The sequence below is a fragment of the Bos indicus genome, chromosome 18, assembly GCF_029378745.1.
Source record: "Bos indicus isolate NIAB-ARS_2022 breed Sahiwal x Tharparkar chromosome 18, NIAB-ARS_B.indTharparkar_mat_pri_1.0, whole genome shotgun sequence".
In the NCBI taxonomy this organism is placed as follows: domain Eukaryota; kingdom Metazoa; phylum Chordata; class Mammalia; order Artiodactyla; family Bovidae; genus Bos; species Bos indicus.
Window position 1 is genome coordinate 15,516,115 of NC_091777.1, and position 24,769 is coordinate 15,540,883.

The following is a 24,769-nucleotide window of genomic DNA, read 5'->3' on the forward strand; positions in this document are numbered from 1 at the left end:
TACAGAAATCTGTTACCTTTCCATACACTAATTATCAGAAAGAGGAATTTAAAAAACTATCCAATTTACAATCACATCAAAAAGAATACCTAGGACTAAATCTAATTAAGGAGGTAAAAAGCCTGTATATTTAACAAGACTTCCTTGGTAGTCCAGTGGTGAAGACTCTGCACTCACTGTAGGGTGTGTGGGGTCAATCCCTGGACAGGGAACTAAGATCCCATATGATGTGTGGCATGGCCAAGAAAAAAAACAAAGCTGCACTCAGAAAATGTAAGAAACTGATGAAAGAAATCAAAGATGACACAAATAGATGGAAAGATATACTGTGCTAGTGGACTGGAAGAATACTGTTAAAATGACCATACCACTCCACACAATCTACATATTCAAAGCAATTCCTATCAAAACACCAATGGCATTTTCCACAGAACTAGAATAATTCTAAAATTTGTATGGAAACACAAAAGACCCCAAATAGCCAAAACAATCTTGAGAAAGAACAACAAAACAAGAGGTCCCAGGTTCCCTCTTCTCAAGCTATACTACAAAGGTACAATAATCAAAACAGTATGGTACTGGCACAAAAACAGGAGAGATCTTCGCACCCTAGGGCTAGACAAAGAGTTCTTAACACCTAAAAGGAAAAAGTGATAAACTGGGCTTCATCACATTTTAAAACTTTGCTCTGTCTGTAAAACCCTCATGAAAACAATGAAAAAACAAGCTACACACTAGCACATCTGTAAATGATGTACCCAACTGAGGATTCATATCTAGAATTTATAAAGAACTCTCAAAGCTCTATAGTAAAAAAAAAAAAGGACATAAGTCATGAATTTTTCACTGAAGGTAAGGATGGCAAAAAAGCATATGAAAAAATGTTCATCATCATCAACCACTAGGGAAATACAAATTAAAACACACCTATCAAAATAGCTAAAATTAAGAAGTAGTGAAAATACCAAATACGGATCATTGGATCCATAATACCAAACCAAAAATTGGATCCAATACAAAAAATTGCATCAAAAATACCAAACTGGATCATTCAGATTTTGTTAGTGGGAATGTAAAATGGTACAACTAATCTGGAAAACAGTTTGGCAGTTTCTTAAAAAAAGTAAGCACACAACTAACCACACGTCCTGCAACTATACTCCTAGGCATCTACCCCAGAGAAATGAGAATGATGTTCACACAAAAACCTGTACACCAATGTGTACAGTAGCTTTACTTACAAAATCCCCAAACTAGAGACAACAGATGTTCTTCAACAAGTGAACAGTTAAAAGTGTGGAACAATCATACATGGAATACCACTTAGCAATAAAAAAAGAACCTATTGGTAAATGCAACAACCTTATACAGATCCAGAGAACTGTGCTGAATGAAAAAAGCCAATTCCAAAAGGGTATATACTGTATGATTCTATTTATATAACATATTTGAAATGATGAAATACCAGAAATGGAGAACATATTAGCATTTGCCTGTGATTAAGGAGAAGGTCAGAAGGAGAGGCACATAGACAGCTTTAAAGAGCAACATGAAGGATCCCTGTAGTGATGGAAATATTCAACTTAACTGAGTTTTATCCTGGTTGTGATGCTGTACTATAGTTTTGGAAGACGTTACAATTAGAGGAAACTGGTAAAAGGTACACGTATAGGCTATTTCTGTAGTATTTCTTACTACAGAATGTGAATCTACAATTATCTCAAAATAGAAATTTGATTTAAAAATAGCAAACAAGCCTCAATTACTACATCACTTACAAAGTTACAACTTAAAAAGTCTAACCTCTTTTTTAAAGGTATGACAGAGAAACTGTGAGATGCATTACTGTCTTCCTAATAATCTGTTTTGAAAATGCTAAATAAGAAGAACATTATATAGTTGAGTCTGGCCAACTTAATGCATGTAAGTATCTAAAGTTCTCTGAAGAAAGAGAACAGAAGTATGCATATACATCTTGTCCTACATTTTATTTATCTATTTAGAACTTAAACCTAAGCTACTCCCCAAAAGGCTAAGAGATGATCATACCTTAGCACCATATAAATCTGAGTTCTTCATTAAAAACTCTGCTGAAGTTCGTACTGTGACTCCTGTGGTTTCACACTGCAGTACACAGTTTTCCAATGTCGTCTTGCCACGGTGAATGACTGTGATGAAAACATGCGATCAAATGCTTTAAGAAGTAATGTATCTTTTACAGTAGTAGAAATGGCCTAGAGTTGATATTAGATACAGTCTAAATAATTCTCATTTAAACTTTGTTACTGAATTTATGAATTCTTATTTTATAAAAACAATGATTATTTTGAGCTATTTTCTAAACTCTAAAAGCGCTATTTTTAAAAAAGAATAACTTGACCTCAGAAATGCAAAATCATGTCAAAAATCACTTCTCATTACAAAAAAAAATTATGAAAGTAACTTTCATAACTGTCTTACAAGAGAGAAGAAAAGGAGGCCCAATTCAAAATAGGGGATACAAGTCCCAGGAAACAAATACTGTCACAATGTGAAGATAGCTGGTTTGAGTCCAGGACTAAATCAAATACAAAGAACACAGACCACATATTGGAATGTTCTAGTAGAAAAAAATGACCACTCAGAAACAAATATTAAACTAACAAATTTTCAAGAATACACTGAACTATTTTTCACTTTAGAATAAGCTTCCTAAATTGTCTAGCTACATAATTAACCAGCTTTTCATACTACTCAAAAGTAGTATTTCATTAAATTCTATCTTCCAGGGGAAATAAAGCTTTTCTTCAAAGCCAGGAACAAATAATAAATGAAATATTCAGATATTTACTCAAGATTCCTTCTACGGCATCATGCTGAACAAATTTCATGCTTGAGATTTTAATATCCGCACCCGTACAATCCACAAAAGTGTCTCCTTTGCCTTTCTTTTCTATCACAATATCATCTGGTAGACCATATCCTAAGGAAGAGAGCAAGAACATTTAGGATGGGGGAGGGGAAATGTCTAAACACAAAATTTCTATGACACATTTCTTCATTTCAAATGACTCCAAATGATATTTAAGACCAGTCAACCTAGTTACCTGTAACTAAAATCGAGGGACTTTCCTGGGGGTTCCATGGTTAAGACTTTGCCTTAACTGAGCGACTGAACTGAACTGAACTCCAAAGCAGGGGGTGCAAGTCAGATCCCTGGTTGGGCAGCTAAGATCCCATGTGCCTCATGGTCAAACCAAAACATAAAACAAGCAATATTCCAACCAATTCAATAAAGACTTTTTTTTTAAAAAAGGTCCACATCAAAAAAAGAAAAATCTTTTAAAAAAATTAATAAAATCTATTTCTCCACGTATCTAGCTTGACTTTTACCAAGGTATACAATTTGTTAACAAGTGCCTGCATATCAGGAAGACTACCCCCTATCAGTCATCTCATACCAGTTTCGGCAGTAAACTCACTTATAAAACTGCTACTAAAAAATAATAATAATCTTAAGTACTCACAGCTGGGTCAGAAGGCTTTCATGCATTTAGCCTTTATAAGTTTTTACTTCCCAACCCAAAGATTCTATTATTCTAATGCAATTAGGTTTGAAAAAGCATAAGCATTTCTCAAGATTTTCTCATTTTTATATTCTCTTAACCAGATAGACCTAAAATCTGACAAAGTGGCTTAGAACAGTTTTAACTATTGGAAAAATAGGTCTACCTTGTTAACCAATAAAAAACATTGTTCTCTACAAATCTTAATCAAACTAATAATGCAGGTAGACCTCTGAGTGGGCTTATGAAAAACCGGAGTATCAAAAACTAGAAAACTTTGCCTGACTATCATAAACCAGAATTATACAGACAAAGCTTTAAGAATTAACTCTCATTTCCTAACGTCAAAGACTCGTTGAGTCTTTGCTTGAGGAAATGAAAGTAGTAAAACATTAAACAGGCAAAATCTCTGAAGTTTTCTACATTTGAAGAGGGTGGCGGCACTAGAGAATGCAAGAGGGCTCCACCCATGGGAATGCTACTAATGCTGTATTCTGGATGACTAGATTGTAGATTTTTTCCCCTGATTCTTTTTATGTGTCTATGTGTACTTTGCACATTTTTAAAAATAACAACTTTTTATCATCAGAAAATTAAAAATATAAAAAGAATGGCCATGTTACATTATATAAACAAGTTACATAATCCTAGCAGTTTAAAACACAAAGCCTTCACCTAAGTGAAAGGATTTTCTAAACAAGAAAAATCTTATTACAAGTACTATTAATATCATGCAAATAGTGGGTACTCAATATATATCACTTGTTATAAGTGTTAGCTATAGATCAGATAAGCTATCATATAAGCTTTAATCTACCTCATGAACAGTTACTCCATATAGTCACACCAGAGATACCAGCTGATTCCCCAGATTCTCAGAAATGCCCTATGTTCACAGATTTATAGCCATTCTTACACTTAACTATCAGAATTCTATATGGTTATTCATGTGCTTAGTTGCTCAGTTGTGTCCGACTCTTTGTGACCCCATGGACTGTTGCCTGCCAGGCTCCTCTGCCCGTGGACTTTTCCAGGCAAGCGTACTGGAGTGGGGTGCCATTTTCTACACCAGAGGATCTTTCTGACCCAAGGATTGAACTCTCATCTCTTGCATCTCCTGCAACGGCAGGTGGATTCTTTACCACGAGCACCACCTGGGAAAGTGAAAGTCGTTCAGTTGTCTCCAACTCTTTGCGACCCCATGGACTATACAGTCCACGGAATTCTCCAGGCCAGAATACTGGAGTGGGTAGCCTTTCCCTTCTCCAGGGGATCTTCCCAACCCAGGGATCCAAACCCAGGTTTCCCGCATTGCAGGCAGATTCTTTACCAGCTGAGCCACAAGGGAAGTCCAAGAATACTGGAGTGGGTAGCCTATCCTTCTCCAGGGGATCTTTCTGACCCAGAAATCGATCCAGGGTCTCTTGCATTGCAGGTGGATTCTTTACCAACTGAGCTATCAGGGAAGCCTTGTTTATTTGTGGCACATTGGCACAATTACATTATAATTTCTTCACCAATCTAGGAAGAATGCTTATCCACCATATAATCTATAATATCAATGCTGTTTGCACTATGCCAAAAAAATTAAGTGCTTTTATTGCTGTGATTTATTCTGCAGATGTGTTATTTATAAAACACACATCTGTTATATACCAAATGTTGGAGAGGAAACAGAACAAAAATTACATACATAAAATAAAAACGGGGGTGAGGTGATGTATTGGTGAACAGCAGGATATTAAACTCCCAGCCTAGCTTCTATTAAGAAGTTTTGACAAGATAAAGAACAAAGCTTAAGCAGTTTGTGAACAGCTGCACCAATCCCAAAATGATATATGATTTTTTGCATTACAAGTTTTATTGCTGACTTGAAATTGTTTTGATAAATAGTTGAACAGGTGCCTTTAAATTTGACAAGCTATGGAAATACAAAAGACCAAGGTGAACTACTGTAAAGCAACCTAAATTTAGGAATCACTCTAAATGTACAGTAAGATTATAACAGCTAAAAGCTATTTTTAATAGACTCTTTCAACACTAATATTCTCAAAAGTACTGTAGAAGTTATGATATTCAGAAGTTCTTAAAATAATTAAGATAAAGATGTTCAGTCTACTTTCAAGTTGGACCTATACCTCTCACAAAAATAAGCTAAATTTAAAACAAAAACCGTGCACCAATATATCTACAACATACATGAGGTAAGAGGAAACAACAAATTAAAAAATAGTAAACTTTAAAAAAAATATTGCTGGGAATTTTTTTTATTCTAGAAATTAATTCATTTTCATCAAGCACCTATAGTCTGGAATTATGTTTCTCCCTAGTGGTTGTTCCTCTATATTTTTGTCTTCCCAACATTTATAATGTTGTAAAGACTCATATTTCATGTTGTTCAAACACTGAGTCAATAACCTATACACTTCAAAAACCCTTAATGTTTCCAGACAACTCATTTGAAATTAATTGGGTTGAAATAAAATTCTTAGAGCTTCAACAAGATCAGTGATTTCCTGTTTCTTAAGTGTCTCATGCAGGAGAGTTTGGTTGTATCATCTTCCATACTCACCTTCCAACTCAATGGAGTCAGCAATGGAGAAGGCACCATGTACCACATAATGGCCAGGACAGACAATCACAGTGTCACCCTCATAGCAGGCATTTATAGCAGACAACGGGTCACTATGGAACTAGAAAACAACAGCATATTGCAAATACACACCCCTCAAATGCAACCTGAGTATTACTCCAGGTGCCTTCATGTTTCATTTTGAAAAGGGAGCCAAAACTGTATATTTATCTACCGAGCCCAGTACGTGACTGATGACTAATGCTGTGGAAAGGCAGTACTCTCACTACTTCCCACTCCACAGAAAATCAGCTCAGGGAAACACCTATAAACTTCCTGTAGAATTCAGGAAAGCCTAGGGTGAATCAGATGGAAAAAAGCAACTGGAAGAAGAAACTCTCCTTTTACCTGAATTTCTATTTCTTCCTTACAAGGCTCTGGGCAAAGCCTATCCCTGAGCAGGGACTGCAGCAGACCAGTCATCATGGTGGAGGAGACCACATGGGTGATCTTCCGGCCATTTGGACGGATGCCTTTTGCTTGTATATTAGAATTCTTCTGATAACCAAATACATATCTTAAAGAAACCAAACAGACCTGTCAGTTCTCAGTAAGACAGCTGGTTAGAAAAGATGCTGACTAGTTGAGAATAACAAAAATACACATACCTCAACAAAGGATTCTCAATGAGTTTTAGCTTTTGTTTCAACTGTTCGATTTCTGAATACAACTTTAACCCTTCCACCATGGAGATGTTTTCCTGCTCAGAATCAGAGTTACAATTTGACAAACTGCTTCTCAAATTTAAAAATTTCCTGTAACTCTCCTCACATTGAGTCAACAGATTTTGGTAGTCAACAATAAGTCCTGAAGGAACTCGGTCTTCAAGAATGTCATAATGCCTGAAAGTTTAAAAGCAAATTGAAACCCATTGCCTTTCAGACACATTTCCCCATCACTAAGACAACCATTTAGTCCTCAAAGACCCCGTTAGAAAAGTGTCTCAGAGTATGCAACTCAGCAGCAACATGTTCAGTTCAGTTGCTCAGTCAGGTCCGACTCTTTGCGACCCCATTAATCACAGCACGCCAGGCCTCCCTGTCCATCACCAACTCCCAGAGTTCACTCAGACTCATGTCCATCAAGTCAGTGATGCCATCCAGCCATCTCATCCTCTGTTGTCCCCTTCTCCTCCTGCCCCCAATCCCTCCCAGCATCAGAGTCTTTTCCAATGAGTCAACTCTTCGCATGAGGTTGCCAAAGTACTGGAGCTTCAGTTTTAGCATCATTCCCTCCAAAGAACACCCAGGGCTGATCTCCGTGAAGTCCAAGGGACTCTCAGGAGTCTTTTCCAACCCCACAGTTCAAAAGCATCAATTCTTTGGCGCTCAGCTTTCTTCACAGTCCAACTCTCACATCCATACATGACCACTGGAAAAACCACAGCCTTGACTAGACGGACTTTTGTTGACAAAGTAATGTCTCTGCTTTTCAATATGCTATCTAGTTAAGTCTCACTAAATAGGTGGATGTTATTGAAAGTTTTAAGGGCCACTTCATTAAGGCCACTAATTTTTCTTTTGAGGAGTTGCTATTTTTTTCCCCCTTAGATCCAGGCATTTGTGTTCTTGAAGCACTGAAAGCTTATGTTGCACAATTTGTAATTATTATTTAATAAGAAATTATTTTCTCATATATTAAATTCAAAATCTTAATAAGTGGGTGGCAGGGGACAATCTGGAGATGGGGTGGGGAGAAAAGCATCCCAAATAGTTCATAACAATGTTTAAGATTACCACATTTATAGGATTAAAAATTTTAAATAATTCAAATCATCTAGTCCTGTCCTGCATTTTAAGCACTATGGAGCAGAATATGCCAAATATTTCTTCAGGAAGATTACTAGAGTATTTAAAAAATACAAGCCTTTGAGATTCTGAGGAAAAAAATAAAGCTGTTATTACTAAACTGCTGCTGCTGCTACTGCTAAGTCGCTTCAGTCGTGTCCGACTCTGTGCGACCCCAGAGACGGCAGCCCACCAGGCTCCCCCGTCCCTGGACTCTCCAGGCAAGAACACTGTAGTGGGTTGCCATTTCCTTCTCCAATGCATGAAAGTGAAAAGTGAAAGGGAAGTCGCTCAGTCGTGTCCGACTCTTAGCGACCCCATGGACTGCAGCCCACCAGGCTCCTCCGTCCATGGGATTTTCCAGGCAAGAGTACTGGAGTGGGGTGCCATTGCCTTCTCTGTATTACTAAACTAGAGAGTGATTAAAACAAAATAACCTTGTATTTTGTATTGGACAACACTGTTGGCACTTAAAGTTTATTATTAATTTATATACCTTCTCAAATATATAAACACAACAAAAAGTTCTTCTAGATGCAATAATTTATAAATGTGCAATTAAGTTAATGGATATGAAATGGATTTGAAAATAAATTATAATATTATTTCATTACCTATAGTTTTAAAATAATTGCTTTATTTCTCAAGTATATTGACTTAGGCCAGAGCTTATTTTTTTTTAAATTAATTTATTTATTTAAATTGGAGGGTAATTTCTTTATAATATTGTGGTGGTTTTTGCCACATTGACATGAATCAGCCACGGGTGTACACGTATCCCCCTCACCCCATCCCGAACCCCCTTCTACCTCCCTCCCTATCCCATCCCTCTGGGTTGTCCCAGTGCACCACAGGCTTTGAGTGCCCTGCTTCATGCATCAAACTTGGACTGGTCATCTGTTTCACATGTGGTAATATACATGTTTCAATGCTATTCTCTCAAATCATCCCACCCTCACCTTCTCCCAGAGTCCAAAAGTCTGTTCTTTACATCTGTGTCTCTTTTGCTGTCTTACATATAGGGTCGTCGTCACCATCTTTCTAAATTCCATATATATGTGTTAATACACTGTACTGGTGTTTTTCTTTCTGTCTTACTTCACTCTGTATAATAGGCTCCAGTTTTATCCACCTCTGAAGAACTGACTCAAATGTGTTCTTTTTTATAGCTGAGTAATATTCCATTGTGTATAAGTACCAGAACTTTCTTATCCATTCGTCTGCCAATAGACATCTAGGTTGTTTCCACATCCTAGCTATTGTAAACAGTGCTGTGATGAACATTGGGGTACATGTGTCTCTTTCAATTCTGGTTTCCTATGCCCAGCAGTTGGTTTGCTGGGTTGTGTAGGCCAGAGCTTTTTAACTTGGCTGCTTATTAGAATCACTGGGGAACTTTTAAAAATACAGATACTCAGGTCCCCATCCAGACCAATTAAATTAGTCTCTAGAAGCAGAGGAGTATTTTTTTTTTTTAATTCCCTGGAGATTCTAATGTGCAGCCAAGGTTGTGCACTATTACCTTAATGTCTTAACTTTGTCATGCTCTAAATAAGATAGGAGGACAAAAAAAGAAAACCACATCCTAAAGAAATTTACATCAAATTACAGCGAGCATTTAAATAGTATTTAAGATGAATAAAAAATACTTTTTCCACTTTTCAAGTAAATGAATTAGTTGAAGCCTGAAAAGCAAGGATTTTGTCTGCTTTGGTTAATCCATACTCATTTAAAAATATTCTAGAAATCCATTTCGCAAACAAGAAACTGGGGAACCCAACCACTGACTGCTTGATCAGGTCTATTAAGTTATGGAGATTAAGACTCAAATTTTAAAATAAATTTCTTAGCACTTCCAATATCCATGCCATTCAGCTTATTTCTTCTCATTATAATGATGCTTCATAGTCTGAAAGTAATGAACCAATACATGTGTCTCAGACCCATAACCTTTGAAGCAGAGTGTTTTGAATTAGAAAGGAAAAATATTTACTTCACAATGCAAAATCAAGACAATATAGTTTGGTTCCCTTTAGCTCTTGCCTGTGAATAGCTCTACTCCTGTCTTAGCCCAGGGACTTTTTAAAGAGTCTGTCTATATTTGATAACATTCTGGTTTCCCCATCAAGTCCCATAGTTTCTTCTCCGTAACTGAAAACAATTCCTCCCTTATGCTTTTCCATCTGCCAGTGAAGTATAAGATATGTATGTAAATAATTGCTTATTGTTTGAACATGTAAAGCTGTCAAATCAGAATATAGTATTTTCCAAATAAAGATCAAATTTGCCAGATACACGATATTCATCCACCATTATATTTCCCTTCAATCAAAACCAATCACTGCTCTTTAAGAGCAAGTGTATCAAAACTAGAAAGTATGCAAGATTATTGAAAGTCTGGATTTTATTGACTACATTATGGAAAACTGGGAAATGAACAATGGAAAAATTGGAAAGGCTAAACAAAAATCATAGCCAATTTATGAAAATCTGAAATTAGACATTCATAATTCTAAACCAAGTAGAACTAACCTTAACCAAACTTCTCAGGTATTTTTTACTTATGACTTACTATTTAAACCAAGGGAAACTTACTAAATCAAATCAGTTCTGCAGAAATGTAAAGAGTACTGCCTTATCTTATGTAACCACATCATCTTTTACACAGAGAAAAAAATTACCTTCTGCAATTTATTTTTGTCATGCAAGGTCTAATTTTATTCTTATTGCAGCACTGCCTATTAAATTACAGTGCACAAATATTAAAAAATTATCTGGTCTTATAGCACCATCTAGTGGAAACAACATTTAACAAAATCCGTGCAGGACAATTACTCCGGTCGCATGGTTAATTCGGGGTATTTTTATAATGGAAGGGTTTTTCCCTACCAAAACATGATATATCAGAAGAATGTGTTTAGGTATTTTGTTTACTTCAGTATGTGTTATGTTTGTTTAGCTATTTTGGAAACTTTTATTCACCATCAATATTAACTATGCAGTATTTTTATCTGTAAAATAAGATTTAAGGAAAAGAACTTGATAAAATATCCTGAGGTAAATCTGTTTAGCTTAGTATGTTTTACTTAGAGTAAACCCCTGTCTTTAATTTCACTGTTTTTCAAACAATTATCTTTGAATTTGGTTCTTTTTAATATATGCTCAACTGAATTTTACTTAAATTCAAAAACGAGTAAGCTGTTAACTTATATGTTCTTGAATTCTCTGCTTTTAGATTCTAAAAACACTACAGGTAGGTTTATAAACACAAAGTAGGTTTCTCTGCACTTACACAAATTTCATTTAATAACTTGTCAATGGGTTATTAGAGAAGGCAATGGCACCCCACTCCAGTACTCTTGCTTGGAAAATCCCATGGGTGGAGGAGCCTGGTGGGCTGAAGTCCATGGGGTCGCTAAGAGTCAGACACGACTGAGCAACTTCACTTTCACTTTTCACTTTCATGCATTGGAGAAGGAAATGGCAACCCACTCCAGTGTTCTTGCCTGGGAATCCCAGGGATGGGGGGGCGCCTCGTGGGCTGCCGTCTATGGGGTCGCACAGAGTCGGACACGACTGAAGCAACTTAGCAGCAGGAGCAACAATGGGTTATACTATTTGTCTCTGTCTGTAGGCCCCTGGAGTATATATACAGTATACACAAAACACGGGTTAAATTAAACTATAAATAGCTATTTTTTCCAACATGTTCAAGGCCACTAATAAATACTTACAATCTCAATCGAGGTTCAACACATCTGACAAAATAATCATATTCATCCTCCTCTTCTTCATCCCAACTCCTCCAAATGTTCTGATAGAAAAACCTGAAAAGTAAATCAGTATCACTCAATCACTGGCTCAAAATGTTAGAGGCGTAAGAGTAAATCAAACAAGTTTACCAAGTATGGTAGAGAAGAATGCATATTTGCTAATTTGACAATTGTGAGTCCCACAAGAACTTCTTTGGATTGGCTAAAGAAGTTTTTCTACAATATTGGTTCTGTTACGACCTTCTTTTTATCAGAAGAACTATTTGTTGACCATCTGAAACTTGGTGGAAAGTAGTGCCATTTGTCGGAGAAGGCAATGGCACCCCACTCCAGTACTCTTGCCTGGAAAATCCCATGGACAGAGGAGCCTGGTAGGCTGCAGTCCATGGGGTCGCTGGGAGTCGGACACGACTGAGCGACTTCACTTTCACTTTTCACTCTCATGCATTGGAGAAGGAAATGGCAACCCACTCCAGTGTTCTTGCCTGGAGAATCCCAGGGACGGCGGAGCCTGTTGGGCTGCCGTCTCTGGGGTCGCACAGAGTCGGACACGACTGAAGCGACTTAGCAGCAGCAACAGTGCCATTTGTTTAGAAAAGACTGGGAGAGAAACAAGTTTGGGGCTAAAAATAAAGAGTTCTGTTTTCACTATGTTCAGGTTGAGATGCCTATTTGAACTCCAAGTGGATGACATCAAGAGTGCAGATGAATATACAGGACCTGAGCTCAAGAAAAAGGTCAAGGCTAGAGACATAAATCTGGAAGTTGTCAGCATATAGATGGCATTAAAGCAATAGATGAGATCATCCAGAGAATAAAGCAGGAGCTCTCAACTCTGGCTGCACGTTGGAGTCCCCCGGGAAGCCTTTAAAAATTGATTTGCAGCCCTATCCCAGACCAATAAATCAGAATCTCTTGGGTGGGAGACAGGAGAGAGAGTGTGCAGGATCCACATTTTTTTAAAGTATGTATCCATGATCCAGCTCTGACAATGCCAACTCCTGGCAATCTCATTTTGCCTCTGCTCTACCCACTTACTTCTCTGCTCTCCTGCACCCACTATACTGACACTGGATTATTTTAAAGCAAAATTCTGACATATCACTCATAAGTGTTTACTTTGTGCCTCTGAGATAAATCTTTATACAAAAAAGTTTTAGTTACTTAATAACCAAGTATCCCCAGTGTTTCCTTTTCCTTAATTATCTCTTTCTTTCATTGTTGCTGCTGTTGTTTTATTTGGCTAATTCAAATCAAGATCCGAACAAAGGTCAGCCATTAAATTTAATTAAGTCACTTTTACTCTATAGACTATCCATACTTCTTTTTCACCTTGCAATTTATTTAATAGTTTCCCACACTCTGAATTTTACTGATTGCACCCCCATGGGGTCATTTAACATGTTCTGTTTCCTTTATTTCTAGTAAACTGATATTAAGAACTAGAGACTTGATCATCTTTAGGAAAGACTTTTTGGCAAGAATGCTTCAAGGGATATAATGTACTTTCATCACAAAGCACATGATACCTGGCCATCTCTATTTTATTATGGGTTGCAAACACTGATACTCTCATCATTCTTTCCTCATGTGCCAGATGGAATACTCCTATGAAGAAAAGTCCCAGGAGATTCTAATGTGTTTCCAAAGCTGATTAGAGAGAGATAAGAGTAGACAGCCTAGCCCTAAGCCCTGGGCTCTAATTTGAGTATGAGAGGAAGGACCAGCCAGGCCAAGATTACTAAAAAAAAAAAGCAAGCCTGTGACATACCATCATAAGGTGGTGTCCCAGAAGCTGGGAGGAGAGGATATTAAGAAGATGAGAATGATCAAATAATTAGAATGTGACCAAGAGGTCAAGGCAAGATGAGATCAGAGGAGTGATGACTAGACATGAGAATATAGGTGACCTTAAGCACAATTTCAATACTGTAGAAGTAGAGGCGTGAGTGGAAAGCCAGTAAGTACAGCCTGTATAACTGTCAAAAAGTTGAAAAGGAGGGAGCAGTGAAAATGAAGCTATCTTTGGATTCATGTTGATGTTTGACAGAAAACAACAAAGTTCTAGAAAGCAATTATATTTCAATTAGAAAATAAAATTTTTTTTAAAATGAAGCCATTCTTTGAATTCTTATAAATTGGACTGCTAGTCTCTTCACCCTCTGGAGTCTATCTCTTAAAAACAAACAAAAAAAAAAATAAAACAAACCTGAGCGTGCCTTTGTGTGTGTGCACGCTAAGTCGCTTCAGTTGTGTCCAACTCTTTGTGACCCTATGGACTGTAGCCTTCCAGGTTCCTCTGTCCATGGGATTCTCCAGGCGAGAATACTGGAGTAGGTTGCCATGCCCTCCTCCAGGAGATCTTCCCGACCCAGGAATCGAATCCACATCTATTATGTCTCCTGCATTGGCTGGCGGGTTCTTTACCACAAGCACCAGCTGGGAAACCTGAGCATGCCTTTACTCAACCAAAAAACTCTGCTGGCTCCTTGTTGTCCTCAAAACAAAGTCCAAATTCCTGAAATTGGTGATATTAGATGGACTTACAGTCCACTTCTAGAGCACCTGTCTTGCCTTGGAGCCCCTATATGCAAACTTCCAATTTCACAAGCTCTTTCAAACCCGCTGTGACATGCTGGTCAGGCTGCCTTCCACTTTTTCCACCTGGTGAGCTTATATTTGGGCTTCCCTGGTGGCTCAGACGGTAAAAGAATCTGCCTTCAAGGCAAGAGACCTGGTTTCAACCCCTGGGTCAGGAAGATTCCCTGGAGAACGGAATGGCAACCCACTCCAGTATTCTTGCCTGGAGAATTCTATGGGCAGAGGAGCCTGGCAAGCTACAGTCCATGGGGCTGCAAAGAGTCAGACACGACTGAGCGACTAACACACAAGCTTATATTTACCCTTCATGACCCAGCTCAAATATCATCCTCACCAGCTCAGAACTGGGCAATCACCTTTCATTCACATCTGCACTTCCACCAGTGTTTATCCTCTCGAGACAGAAACTTGGTCATCCTTGCCTTCTCCCATATCCATTCCACCATCAAGTCTTAGCCATCCTACTTTCTCAATAAGCCTAATCGGTATTTGCTGTATCTCCACTCTAGTCCACTCTGTCTCTTAACTGGTCTCTCTACCTGTTCCCCCTCCATTTACTTTCTACACAGCAGCCAGAACGAAACTTTTAAATAAAAAGCTGATCACATTCTCCCTTGATTGAAAACCCTTCACGGGTTTCCCACTGCACTTGAAGACAAAAATGATTCATTGGCTAACAAATCCCTGCATCTTCTGACCCCTGATAACCTCTAAGCTGGTTTCCTAAGTCTCATCTATCACTGTCTACGTTCCAACCAATCTGGCCTTTCGGCTCCTTAAATTCAGAGCTGCCCAACATGTTTCTTCCTCCACCCTGCTGCAACAACTTTCACCTAGCCAACCCTTCAGACCCAAGTTCCAATACCATTTCCTCAGGAAGTAACCATATTACAGAAACCTGAGCTAGACTTAGAACACTCTAATCCCTCACAGCACTCACTGCAGCTTCCAATCACACGCATATCTTTATGTGATTATTTCATCAAGGTTCATCTCCCACATTAGACTGCCAACTCCCTGGTGATGGTGATTGCGTCTGTTTTGTGCACCACTCAAATCTCATCCTCAACTTAAGATGCAGCACTGAAATACTTACTGAATAAAATGAGCAAATGAAAACTCTCATAATCTAACTTTTTCTTGACTGTGATCAGAATCTGAGCCCTCAAAATGAAAAATAATTTAGCCAGGTTCTCCTTCAAATAATACTAATTCCAGATACTTGTTTTTCTACCAACTTCTATACCCGTAAGAGATTAACTCCCTGATTTCTAATTTCCTAAATGCATCAATTATCCCTTTACTTTCAAATGCCTCGTTGACAGCTTTTTTAAGTGAGAGAAACATAAGGAGTTATTTTGGCTCTGGACATAAGCCAGTTCTTTAGATTTATCTTGTTTGGCCTAATATTGAATACCTATGGTTAAATGCCCTTGAATACAATTAGAAATCTTCCATGAAGTGTCAGAGATAGGGTGCAAGACACTCTGCTTCTTTGTAGAGTATCAAATTAAGTTCAACAAAACCAGGTTAACTCACGAATGGTATAGAAACTGGAAATTACTTTTTGAACTACATAACACCAAGCAGCATTATTAACATGACCTTTATATTATCCAGTCTTCCAGTTTATGGAGGAATATAAGTCTACTTTCAAATAGCCAAAAATAAGCCTTCCTTAGTAAATATACTTATAAAAAGATGATTCAAAAAAACTATCTGTATCAGGAACTATCTGACAAAAAAGTCATCTGAAACTAAAGAAAACATGAGGTATGAGTTTTCCTTCTCATTTAAGGGACAAGGCATGCACCTGTACAAAGGGAAACCAACTCAGCCAAAAAAGGTTGAAAGGCACGCACATCGCCCCTAAGGATCCCAGAAGTGGCCTGAGAAAACATCTTCTTTGGCCAGACCCATCCTTGAAAACACTGTATGCTAGTCTTCTCAGTGCACAGGTGATGGTATATCATCTTCTTTCCTTTCCTTATATTTAAGTGTATCAACTATAGCCTTAGCATCCAGAATTTTTAAGGCAGTTTCTAAACATATACAAACCAAATTAAGAATCCCCTGTCTTTTGTTAATATTTGGGGACACTGAGAAAAGGCTATACAGGAATCCCTAGTACTATTTTTCTCAACTTTTCTGTAAGTCTGAAATTAGCTCAAAATGAAAATTTTAAACACTGAAATCATTCTTTAATTTAAAAAAGATCCCTCTATCTTTGAATATTTTAAAATATTGCAGTGACCAGGTTTACAGTTTGAGCTTTAAATCTAGGTATAATACAGACCAGAATTACAGCATTTCATCCAAAGTTTTTGGCCACAAGGTTACTTTTATCAACCTCTATTCCTACCTGACATGCTCAATTGCAAGTGCTGTCTGGTCAAATAATCCAGAATCATCAAACACCACCCACAGCTCCTGCAGGGGCAACCGGTATTCCTTCAGATCAAGGAGCTCTTTCATACACTCCAAAGTAAAAGCGCTCACTTGCGATTCACAGAGGTACGGATCGGCAAGCCTCACCACTGCCTTCAAAGCTGCGAAGTCTACGTCTGTGACCTGAAATTTAAAATGTGACTTAACATACGCAAATCAAAATTAAGGTGCATCTAAAACACTACTTACAGCTTGATTTCTTTTTTAAAGCATGAAATAGGAGTGGCGAGCCTTCTTCCATAAAGACAAACAGAACAGACCTGGCTTGTACCCACATGTAGCTGACATTGTAATTGAAGTGACAAACAAATAAGGTGGCAACAAGTATGAGACAAAGAATAAGTAGCAGGGGTGGTGGTCTGGTTTTACTGGGAGGGTTGGGGAAGTCACTTTTGAGCTGGGATGAAAAGGAAGCAGCTGTTTCAAGAGCAGGAAAGATGAAAAGGCCCTGAGGCAGAGATGAGGTTGGCAGATGGAAGAGCAGAGAAGCAGTTTTTCTTGCTGGAACAAAAGGAAGGAAATGAGGTAGGGGCAGCAGGAAGGGACAGGAGAGGCAAGATGAGGACAGGAAGGGCACTGAAGGAACTTGGCTTTTACGTGTTATCTAACAATGAGAGGCCAGAAAGCCAAAACCAGACCTCTAGTATATTCAATGCATGAGAGGAATGCAGGGGAATGGCACATTTCTCTTTTAACATAATGATTTTGGCTGCTTTTAGAGAACTGAGGTATGTTGAGGGGAGGGCGTTACTATCATGATCAACTTAATGGCCTGAACTGCAACCAAAGGTATTACCATAATCCAAAATTTAAACATCCATGAGCAGCAGCTGCAGGCAAACCACTGCCTCATATAGAGCCACTGTAGGATGTGATGTCATTTTCTAAAGGGGCTGCAGGTTCAAGCTGTACTCACACTCCCTGCTTTACCATTTTAGTTTAATAGGTTTTTTTTTGGTGGTTCAGTTAACAAACACTGAGAAAAATTCACAGCTGTAAGTAGAGTGCAAATTTAATGTAAAAGGCCCAGCCAGTTGAAAAATAAGACTGTTTTTACTTTCTGCAGTGGAAGATAATATCAATAGGTTAACTACATACTTACAAATCTGTTAGGCAAAAAATAGGCTAGTTTTAAAATGCCTACTTGTTTTGAGCTACTTTAATGGGCTATAACTAAGAAGAAAAAAAATTAATTCAAACCCCACTGATTTTATAATTAGGCATCTTATTTTTTAAATGATCTCAAGTACCTCCCCCACTACATAGGTTTCTAGTCCGTTTTCCTCTTTTAAAGGACGGTGAAACTTAAACCACCCCAATTCCCTCTTCAGTTGCCTTTAAAATTTGCAGAACACTTCTTACACCACAGCAATTAGATGTCAAAAAACACACCATTTTTCAATCAGCTCATAAATCTTAATTAAAAATAAGCACTTTGGTTATAACAGTCTGAGGGAAAGTGTTTTTAGGTAGAGATAAATGTCTTAACAACAGAATTAAATTTACCTCAACTAGCACCTCAAACACATTAGTCTGCCAGACTGCCCGCCATCCAGATGGTTCAAGGACCTTCTCTAAGAACTCAGCTGTGAATTCTTTTACCTCAGAGGCCTTGCAGTCAGCTACAAACAAATTAAACACAGTAAGAATTGAGACAGCATAAAGCAGAGAGAAGTTAAATAAATCCTTGTAAGTCTACTTTCTCAGAACCAGCAATGGCAGTCTGAGGAACTGAGACAATCTACCTGTAGATTAAAAGATAAAAGAAGCAAAAAAAAAAAAAGGACCTACTCACCTAAAATGTAATCTTGATAAGCTCTGAATCGCTCATAGAACAAAAGTTGACTTGTCTGGAACATTTCTGGGAAATGAGTTTTTCCTTCTGGCACAAAGCTTTGTAAGCTACTACCTGGTTTAGCACGATCACTACAATCGCTGCATGAATCTTCATTTTCAAACAAACCTAAGAGAGCAACAAAAACAGTCAGGCGCAACTATCCCAGATACCTCAAATGCTTATCAACTGCTATTTTCATATATTTGCTTAGAAATTTCAAATAAAATATAAACAAGGATTTGGATATAATGCTTTACTTACCTCTATCACTATCAAAACTTTTTTTTTCTAAATTTAAAAATATCTCAAAACTCAAGTTTTACTTCAAAACAGTTAAGAACTTAAAATCTTCCATGGGTTAGGTTTTTGTTGCTGTTCTGTGAGGCAAAGAAAGAGGGTTGTTTTTTAATTCAGTGGAAATCACCCAGGTTCTCCTTCAGAAGATACAGCTATGATTATTACTAGAGCTAGAGAGGAAGAAAAACAATGACAAACCTAGGCAGTGGATTAAAAAGCGGATACATTACTTGCCTACAAAGGTCCATATAGTCAAATGGTTTTTTCAGTAGTCATGTATGGATGTGAGAGCTGGACAAGAAAAAAGGCTGAGTGCAGAAGAATTGATGTCTCTGAACTGTGGCGCTTGAGAAGACTCTTGAGAGTCCCTTGGACAGCAAGGAGACCAAACTAGCCGATTCTAAAGGAAATCAACCCTGAATATTCATTGAAGGACTGATGCTGAAGGTGAAGCTCCAATACTTTGGCCACATGATGGGAAGAGCCGACTCACTGGAAAACACCCTGATGCTGGGGAAGATTGAAGGCAGGAGAAGGGGATGATGGAGGATGAGATGGTTGGATGGCATCACTGGCTCAATGGACATGAGTTTGAGCAAACTCTGGGAGATGGTGAAGGATAGGAAAGCCTGGTGTGCTGCAGTCCATGAGGTCGCAAAGAGTCAGACACAACTGAGCGACTGAACAACAACAGCAAAGCAACTCATAATGGTCAAATATCTTACAGTCATTTAAAAAAAAAAAAATTCCATAAAGCTGTATTAAATGTAGAGGTGGTTTCCAATATGTCATCTCAAAACAAGTTGAAACTTCCCTTTAATTTCTACAATATCACCTGTCAATACCATTCAATAAACATGGATATGCATTCTTAATAATGCATATCTATCTCTTTTATACTTTAATAAAACTTTATTACACAAAGACTCTGAGCAATCAAGCCTTGTCACTGGCCCTGGATTGAATTCTCCTCCTCCGGAGGCCAAGAATCCAGGTGTCTTTTGTGGTTCAGCAGACACCTTTCATCTTGGGGGCCCGTCGGGGATTCTTTAGGACAGGGTAAGGATGCTTGGAGCTCTAGTTCTTTGTTCTCCTAGCGACCATGTTTTCTGCTATACTTTACTAACTCTACAGTGTGCTTGTGTGAATGAATGACACTCCCTGCACGAATCAAGTGAGGAGCCCTGTTCTGCGGTTCCCCGGTGACCTCATAGGGCTTATGGCAGGGGGTTTATACCGACTTGCCAATGGACTCCCCTGGTAGCTCAGATGGTAAAGCGTCTGCCTACAATGCAGGAGACCCAGGTTCAATCCCTGGGTCAGGAAGATCTCCTGGAGAAGGAAATCGCAACCCACTCCAGTATTCTTGCCTGCAAAATCCCATGGATGGAGGAGCCTGGTAGGCTACAGTCCATGGCTAAAGTCCATGGGGTCCATCGCAAAGAGTCAGACGTGACTGACTTCACTTTCACTTACTTCACCAAAGCTACTAGTTCTTCCCCATTAATTTCAGTGCCTATGTCTAACGAAAGGATTAGAAAATGCTAATCGAATTAGGTTTGGGCTGTATGTAATTATGTTTCACAAGGCATGATTGAGCCAGTGGCATATCTAATTCTGTGTAATATGATGTTTTTAACAGACAAAATTACCACTATAATAAATAAACATGCTGAGGATAGCATTTAGATCAGCTAAGTCCTTTCCAGTGGTTTCAGGAAGGTTATCTGAGACTTTTGGCAGGAGTCTCTTTCTCTTTCCCCATCCCTTATATTTCTCCCTTCCACTTCTTTGCCCAGTTTAGGGCACCAGAATTATGCGACCCCACAGACTGTAACAGGGAAGAACAAATCTGACTCCATATTGGATCTGTTTCTTGTACTTTAATCTTTGTATTCTATTACTTTTGATACAAGTTAAGAATGTTGCCTATAGCCTGAAGTAGACAGGATAGCCCATTCTCAAGGCTCTGACCTTTAAAGGTAAAACAACTTTCCCCCATTCATATACAGATAAAATGTTGCAGAACAAAGAATAACATTTGCTTTGTTGAAGGTTTAAAGAAACATCATGACTTGACCTACCTTAACAGCTGCAAGAATAAAGGCTTCTGAAACAAAGAAGTGTGCAACAACCAGCCACACCCTCTCCCCTTTCAGTATAAAGGAAAGCTGAATTCTAACTTTGGCAAGATGGTTCTTTGGGACACTAGTCCACATCCTCTCGGTCTGCTGGCTTTCCAAATAAAGTCACTATTCCTTGTGCCAACAACTCCTCTCTCAATTTATGGGCCTGTGGTGCAGAGAGCAGGGAGTGAGTTTGGACTTGGCAACAAGACAACCAAGATGTACTCTAGGGTTTCCTGCTCATAGACACCAATGCACCTGAGCTTCAGAGGACATAGATACCTTATCAAATGCGTGAAAATCTCTCTGAACCTCGGGAAGATGAAACTAGAATGCCAGCTGCAATTACGAGAATAAACTATTTCACACCGTCCATCACATACATAACATAGATATGTTTTTTAAAGAAATAATACATCATCTCACACCCATTAGGTGACTATTATTCAAAAAACAATGAGAAGCTACCAAGAAAACAAGTGTTGTCAAAGATGTGGAGAAATAGGAACCCTTGTGGACTGTTGGTAGGCATGTAAAATGGTATAGCCACTATGGAAAACTTATGGTGATTCTTCAAAAATGTAAAAATAGAATTACCATATGACCCAGCAATTTAAAGCAGGGTCTCCAAGAGATATTTGTACATGCATGTTCACAGCTAAAACTATTTAGCTTTAAAAAAGGAAGAAATTTATGATTATGCTGGATAAACATTAGGCTGAGTGAAATAAGCCAGTCAGTCACAGAAAGACAAATACTGTGTAATTCCACTGATATGAGGTTACTTAAAGTAGTCAAAACCATAAAGGCAGAAAGTTTAATGGTAGTTGCCAAGGGCTGGGGAGAGGGGCGAATGGGGAGTTGTTATTCAATAGGTACAGAGTTTCAGTTTACAAGATGAAAAGAATCATAGTAACAGATGGTGGTGATGGCTACACAACAATGTGAATGTGTTTAATACCACTTAACTGTACACTTAAAACTGGTTAGGTACTCAGTGGTTAACCAACTCTGCCACCCCATGGTCTGTAGCTTGCCAGGCTGCTCTATCTATGTGATTTTTCAGACAAGAATACAAGAGTGGGTTGCCATTTCTTATTCCAGGTTATCTTCCCAACCCAGGGATTGAATCCACATCTAAAATGGTTAAGATGCTAAGTTTTATGTTATGTGTGTTCAGAGCCAATTTGAAATACTTTTCACACATTATTTCACTTAATCTTCACACTTAGCAGCACTACTACCTGTTTTGCAGATGAGAAAACTGAAGTCACCTGACTGTTGCCAGATCACCAAGAGGGGTGAGTAGTGGAATTAAGTCCCACTTAAGGTTTTCTCACTTCTCCAGGACTCTTTCCACTACACAATACAACTGAAAATGTTAAAGTAAAAGACTGAACCACCTTAAAATATCAGGGGGAGAAAACGGAGTCTCCATGAAGAGACAGAAAGAACTATAAATTAGAGCTGGGTTCGTTGTAGACAGATGGAAAAGCGTCTGTCTACAATGCAGGAGACCTGGGTTCGATCCCTGGGTCGGGAAGATTCCCTGAAGGAAATGGCAACCCACTCCAGTACTCTTGCCTAGAAAATCCCATGGATGGAGAAGCCTGGTGCAGGCTACTGCCCATGGGGTCACAAAGAGTCGGACACGACTGAGCGACTTCACTTTCACTTTCTATTTTTTTACACTGTGTCACAAATTGGCTCCCCTACCTTTGGGCACGTCACCTGCTCTCAATGCTCAGTACTGCTATCTAGGCCAAGCGTCCAAGCTTCTTTTCTTCCGGGAAAGGGGATAGTGGTACGTGGTCTCCTTTGAGACGCAAATAAAAAATATGCGTCCACTCTAAACACACAAACTCGCGCACAAAACCGGGGCGGTGGGGGTGAGGGCGGAGCGGCGCGGGGTGGGGAGACACCCAGACAGCAAGAGTAGGGATCTCCACCCAGCCCAAGTCCCTCCAGTCTCAGGGAAGCTGAGGCCAGATTGGGCGAGGAGGAGAGGTGTTCTGGGTGCCTCCCGATTCGACGTCCGGAGAGTGGGTCGGGGCCTCGCCCAGTCACAGCCGCCACCCAGGCCAACCGCCTGCGGCCCAGGCGCCCTCGGAGAGTCCCCACGCCCCCAGCGCTGCCGACACGGTCTGTCGCAGACGGCGGCTCCTCCCGCACGGCGGGTGCTCACCTTTCTCCAGGCGCTCCAGCTCCTCGTCGGTCGCCCAGCCAGGAAGCTCGGGCTCCGGCGCCATCGCTTCCGACCCCAGGCCACCACCAGCCAGCAATCCCTCAGCCATTTCAAATTTCCGCGGGCGGCCTCCCTGCCCAGTAATGTGATGACGCAGCCGCTTCTAATTGGATAGTGGGCCGAGGCCCTCGGACCAATTAAAGGAAGGCTGGCGTGGCCCGGGTAGCCGCACGAGCCCCGCCCCCTTCAGCCTCCACCCGCCCTGGAGGGGAGTGTCTGGGCTCTATCTACTGGCCCGGTGGACTGCTCTTCTCGTCCAAGATCTTGCTCTTTTTGTTTACTGGGGTGAACTTGTATGAAGTTAAATTAGAACATAATTTGGGATAATTTCCGAAAAACTAACAAGCCATACATGGAATGGGGTAGAGTGGAAAAGGCACTGGCTTGAGAGTCAAAAAACAGTATTTAGACTTGTTTTTTCCATTATTACCACTTCACCTCTCAGAAAAGCATCTTCAATTCTAATTATATATTGACCTAGATGGTTCCAAACCTTTCACCACCAAAAGTCTGTTGCTCTCTGGCTTTCTCTTTCCCCTTCTCTTTCTTTGACTATCTACACATAGAGGATATTTTCAAAAAATATAAAATTATATTTAGTATGTAAAAGTATGTTTTACCTACATTTATTAATCAACAACAGATATAACCTCCAAGGATAAGAGCTAACATTTATTGAGTACTGTGTGCAAGACACCTTTCTGCATATTTTACAGTGTCTTATTCAATCTTCAAAACTATCCTATGAGAAAAGAAATTTTACTATTCCCATTTCACAGATGAGGAAGTGGAGTCATCAAGAAAATAAGCAGTGCCCAAGTTAACCCAGCAAAGCCAGTATAGCAACCAGTCAAATTCCTGAATCCACCCTTTAATGGCTCTGCCAGATCATTACTAGTCAGAGTTGAGATGGCCAGCAAGAGCAGGGGTTACTAGAACACCAGGAAGGGTGAGACCCACAGAAGGACAAGGGCCTGGTCATGACAGTGTTATTACAGTGAAGACATTTCCACTCACTGCCTTTAAGGAAAACCTTGGGCTAAAGTCTCTCAGATTCCTCACAGCTGAAATGAAATGGAACCAGAAGAGGTAACTGTAAAAACCTGCACTTAATTCAGCTAGCTTTTCCAGAAAACAAGATTTCTTTGACTCTCATGTACAAAGTCTGACCTTCCATTTATTTGTTCACTGAACAGATACTTATTGAGCACCACAAGGGGAAAACACATAAAACAATAAAATCAAGACTAGCATCAGGCCTTGAAGACTAAGTTATCTTTCTCATAAGTCTCCTTTTAACCTACTGCCACAAACCCCACAAGTGGAGGGATTTCTACTCACCCACCCCTGTCTCTGCTGGAGACAACATAGTTCTCTCCTTGTCCAATTATAGAATATTTCACCAGCCCTCAAGATATTGCTTCTGGAAAAAATCTTGGAAATGAACATGTGGCCACAGGGTCAGATGAAACACCTGT

General features: G+C 39.2%; 1 protein-coding gene across 1 annotated transcript in view; it reads right to left on the reverse strand.

The window, feature by feature from the left end:
* Positions 1 to 23,359, reverse strand: part of SHCBP1 (SHC binding and spindle associated 1) — a 37,797-nt gene extending 14,438 nt beyond the window's left edge. The window contains exons 1-10 of the mRNA XM_019980204.2: positions 23,232 to 23,359; positions 18,582 to 18,749; positions 18,293 to 18,408; positions 16,701 to 16,909; positions 11,699 to 11,791; positions 6,786 to 7,019; positions 6,526 to 6,694; positions 6,118 to 6,238; positions 2,831 to 2,962; positions 2,050 to 2,168 (exon numbers count right to left, since the gene is read on the reverse strand). Coding sequence (XP_019835763.1) covers positions 2,050 to 2,168; positions 2,831 to 2,962; positions 6,118 to 6,238; positions 6,526 to 6,694; positions 6,786 to 7,019; positions 11,699 to 11,791; positions 16,701 to 16,909; positions 18,293 to 18,408; positions 18,582 to 18,749; positions 23,232 to 23,340 — 1,470 coding nt within the window. The 5' untranslated portion in view covers positions 23,341 to 23,359. The remainder of the gene's footprint in view (positions 1 to 2,049; positions 2,169 to 2,830; positions 2,963 to 6,117; positions 6,239 to 6,525; positions 6,695 to 6,785; positions 7,020 to 11,698; positions 11,792 to 16,700; positions 16,910 to 18,292; positions 18,409 to 18,581; positions 18,750 to 23,231) is intronic.
* Between the last annotated feature and the right edge of the window lie 1,410 nt (positions 23,360 to 24,769).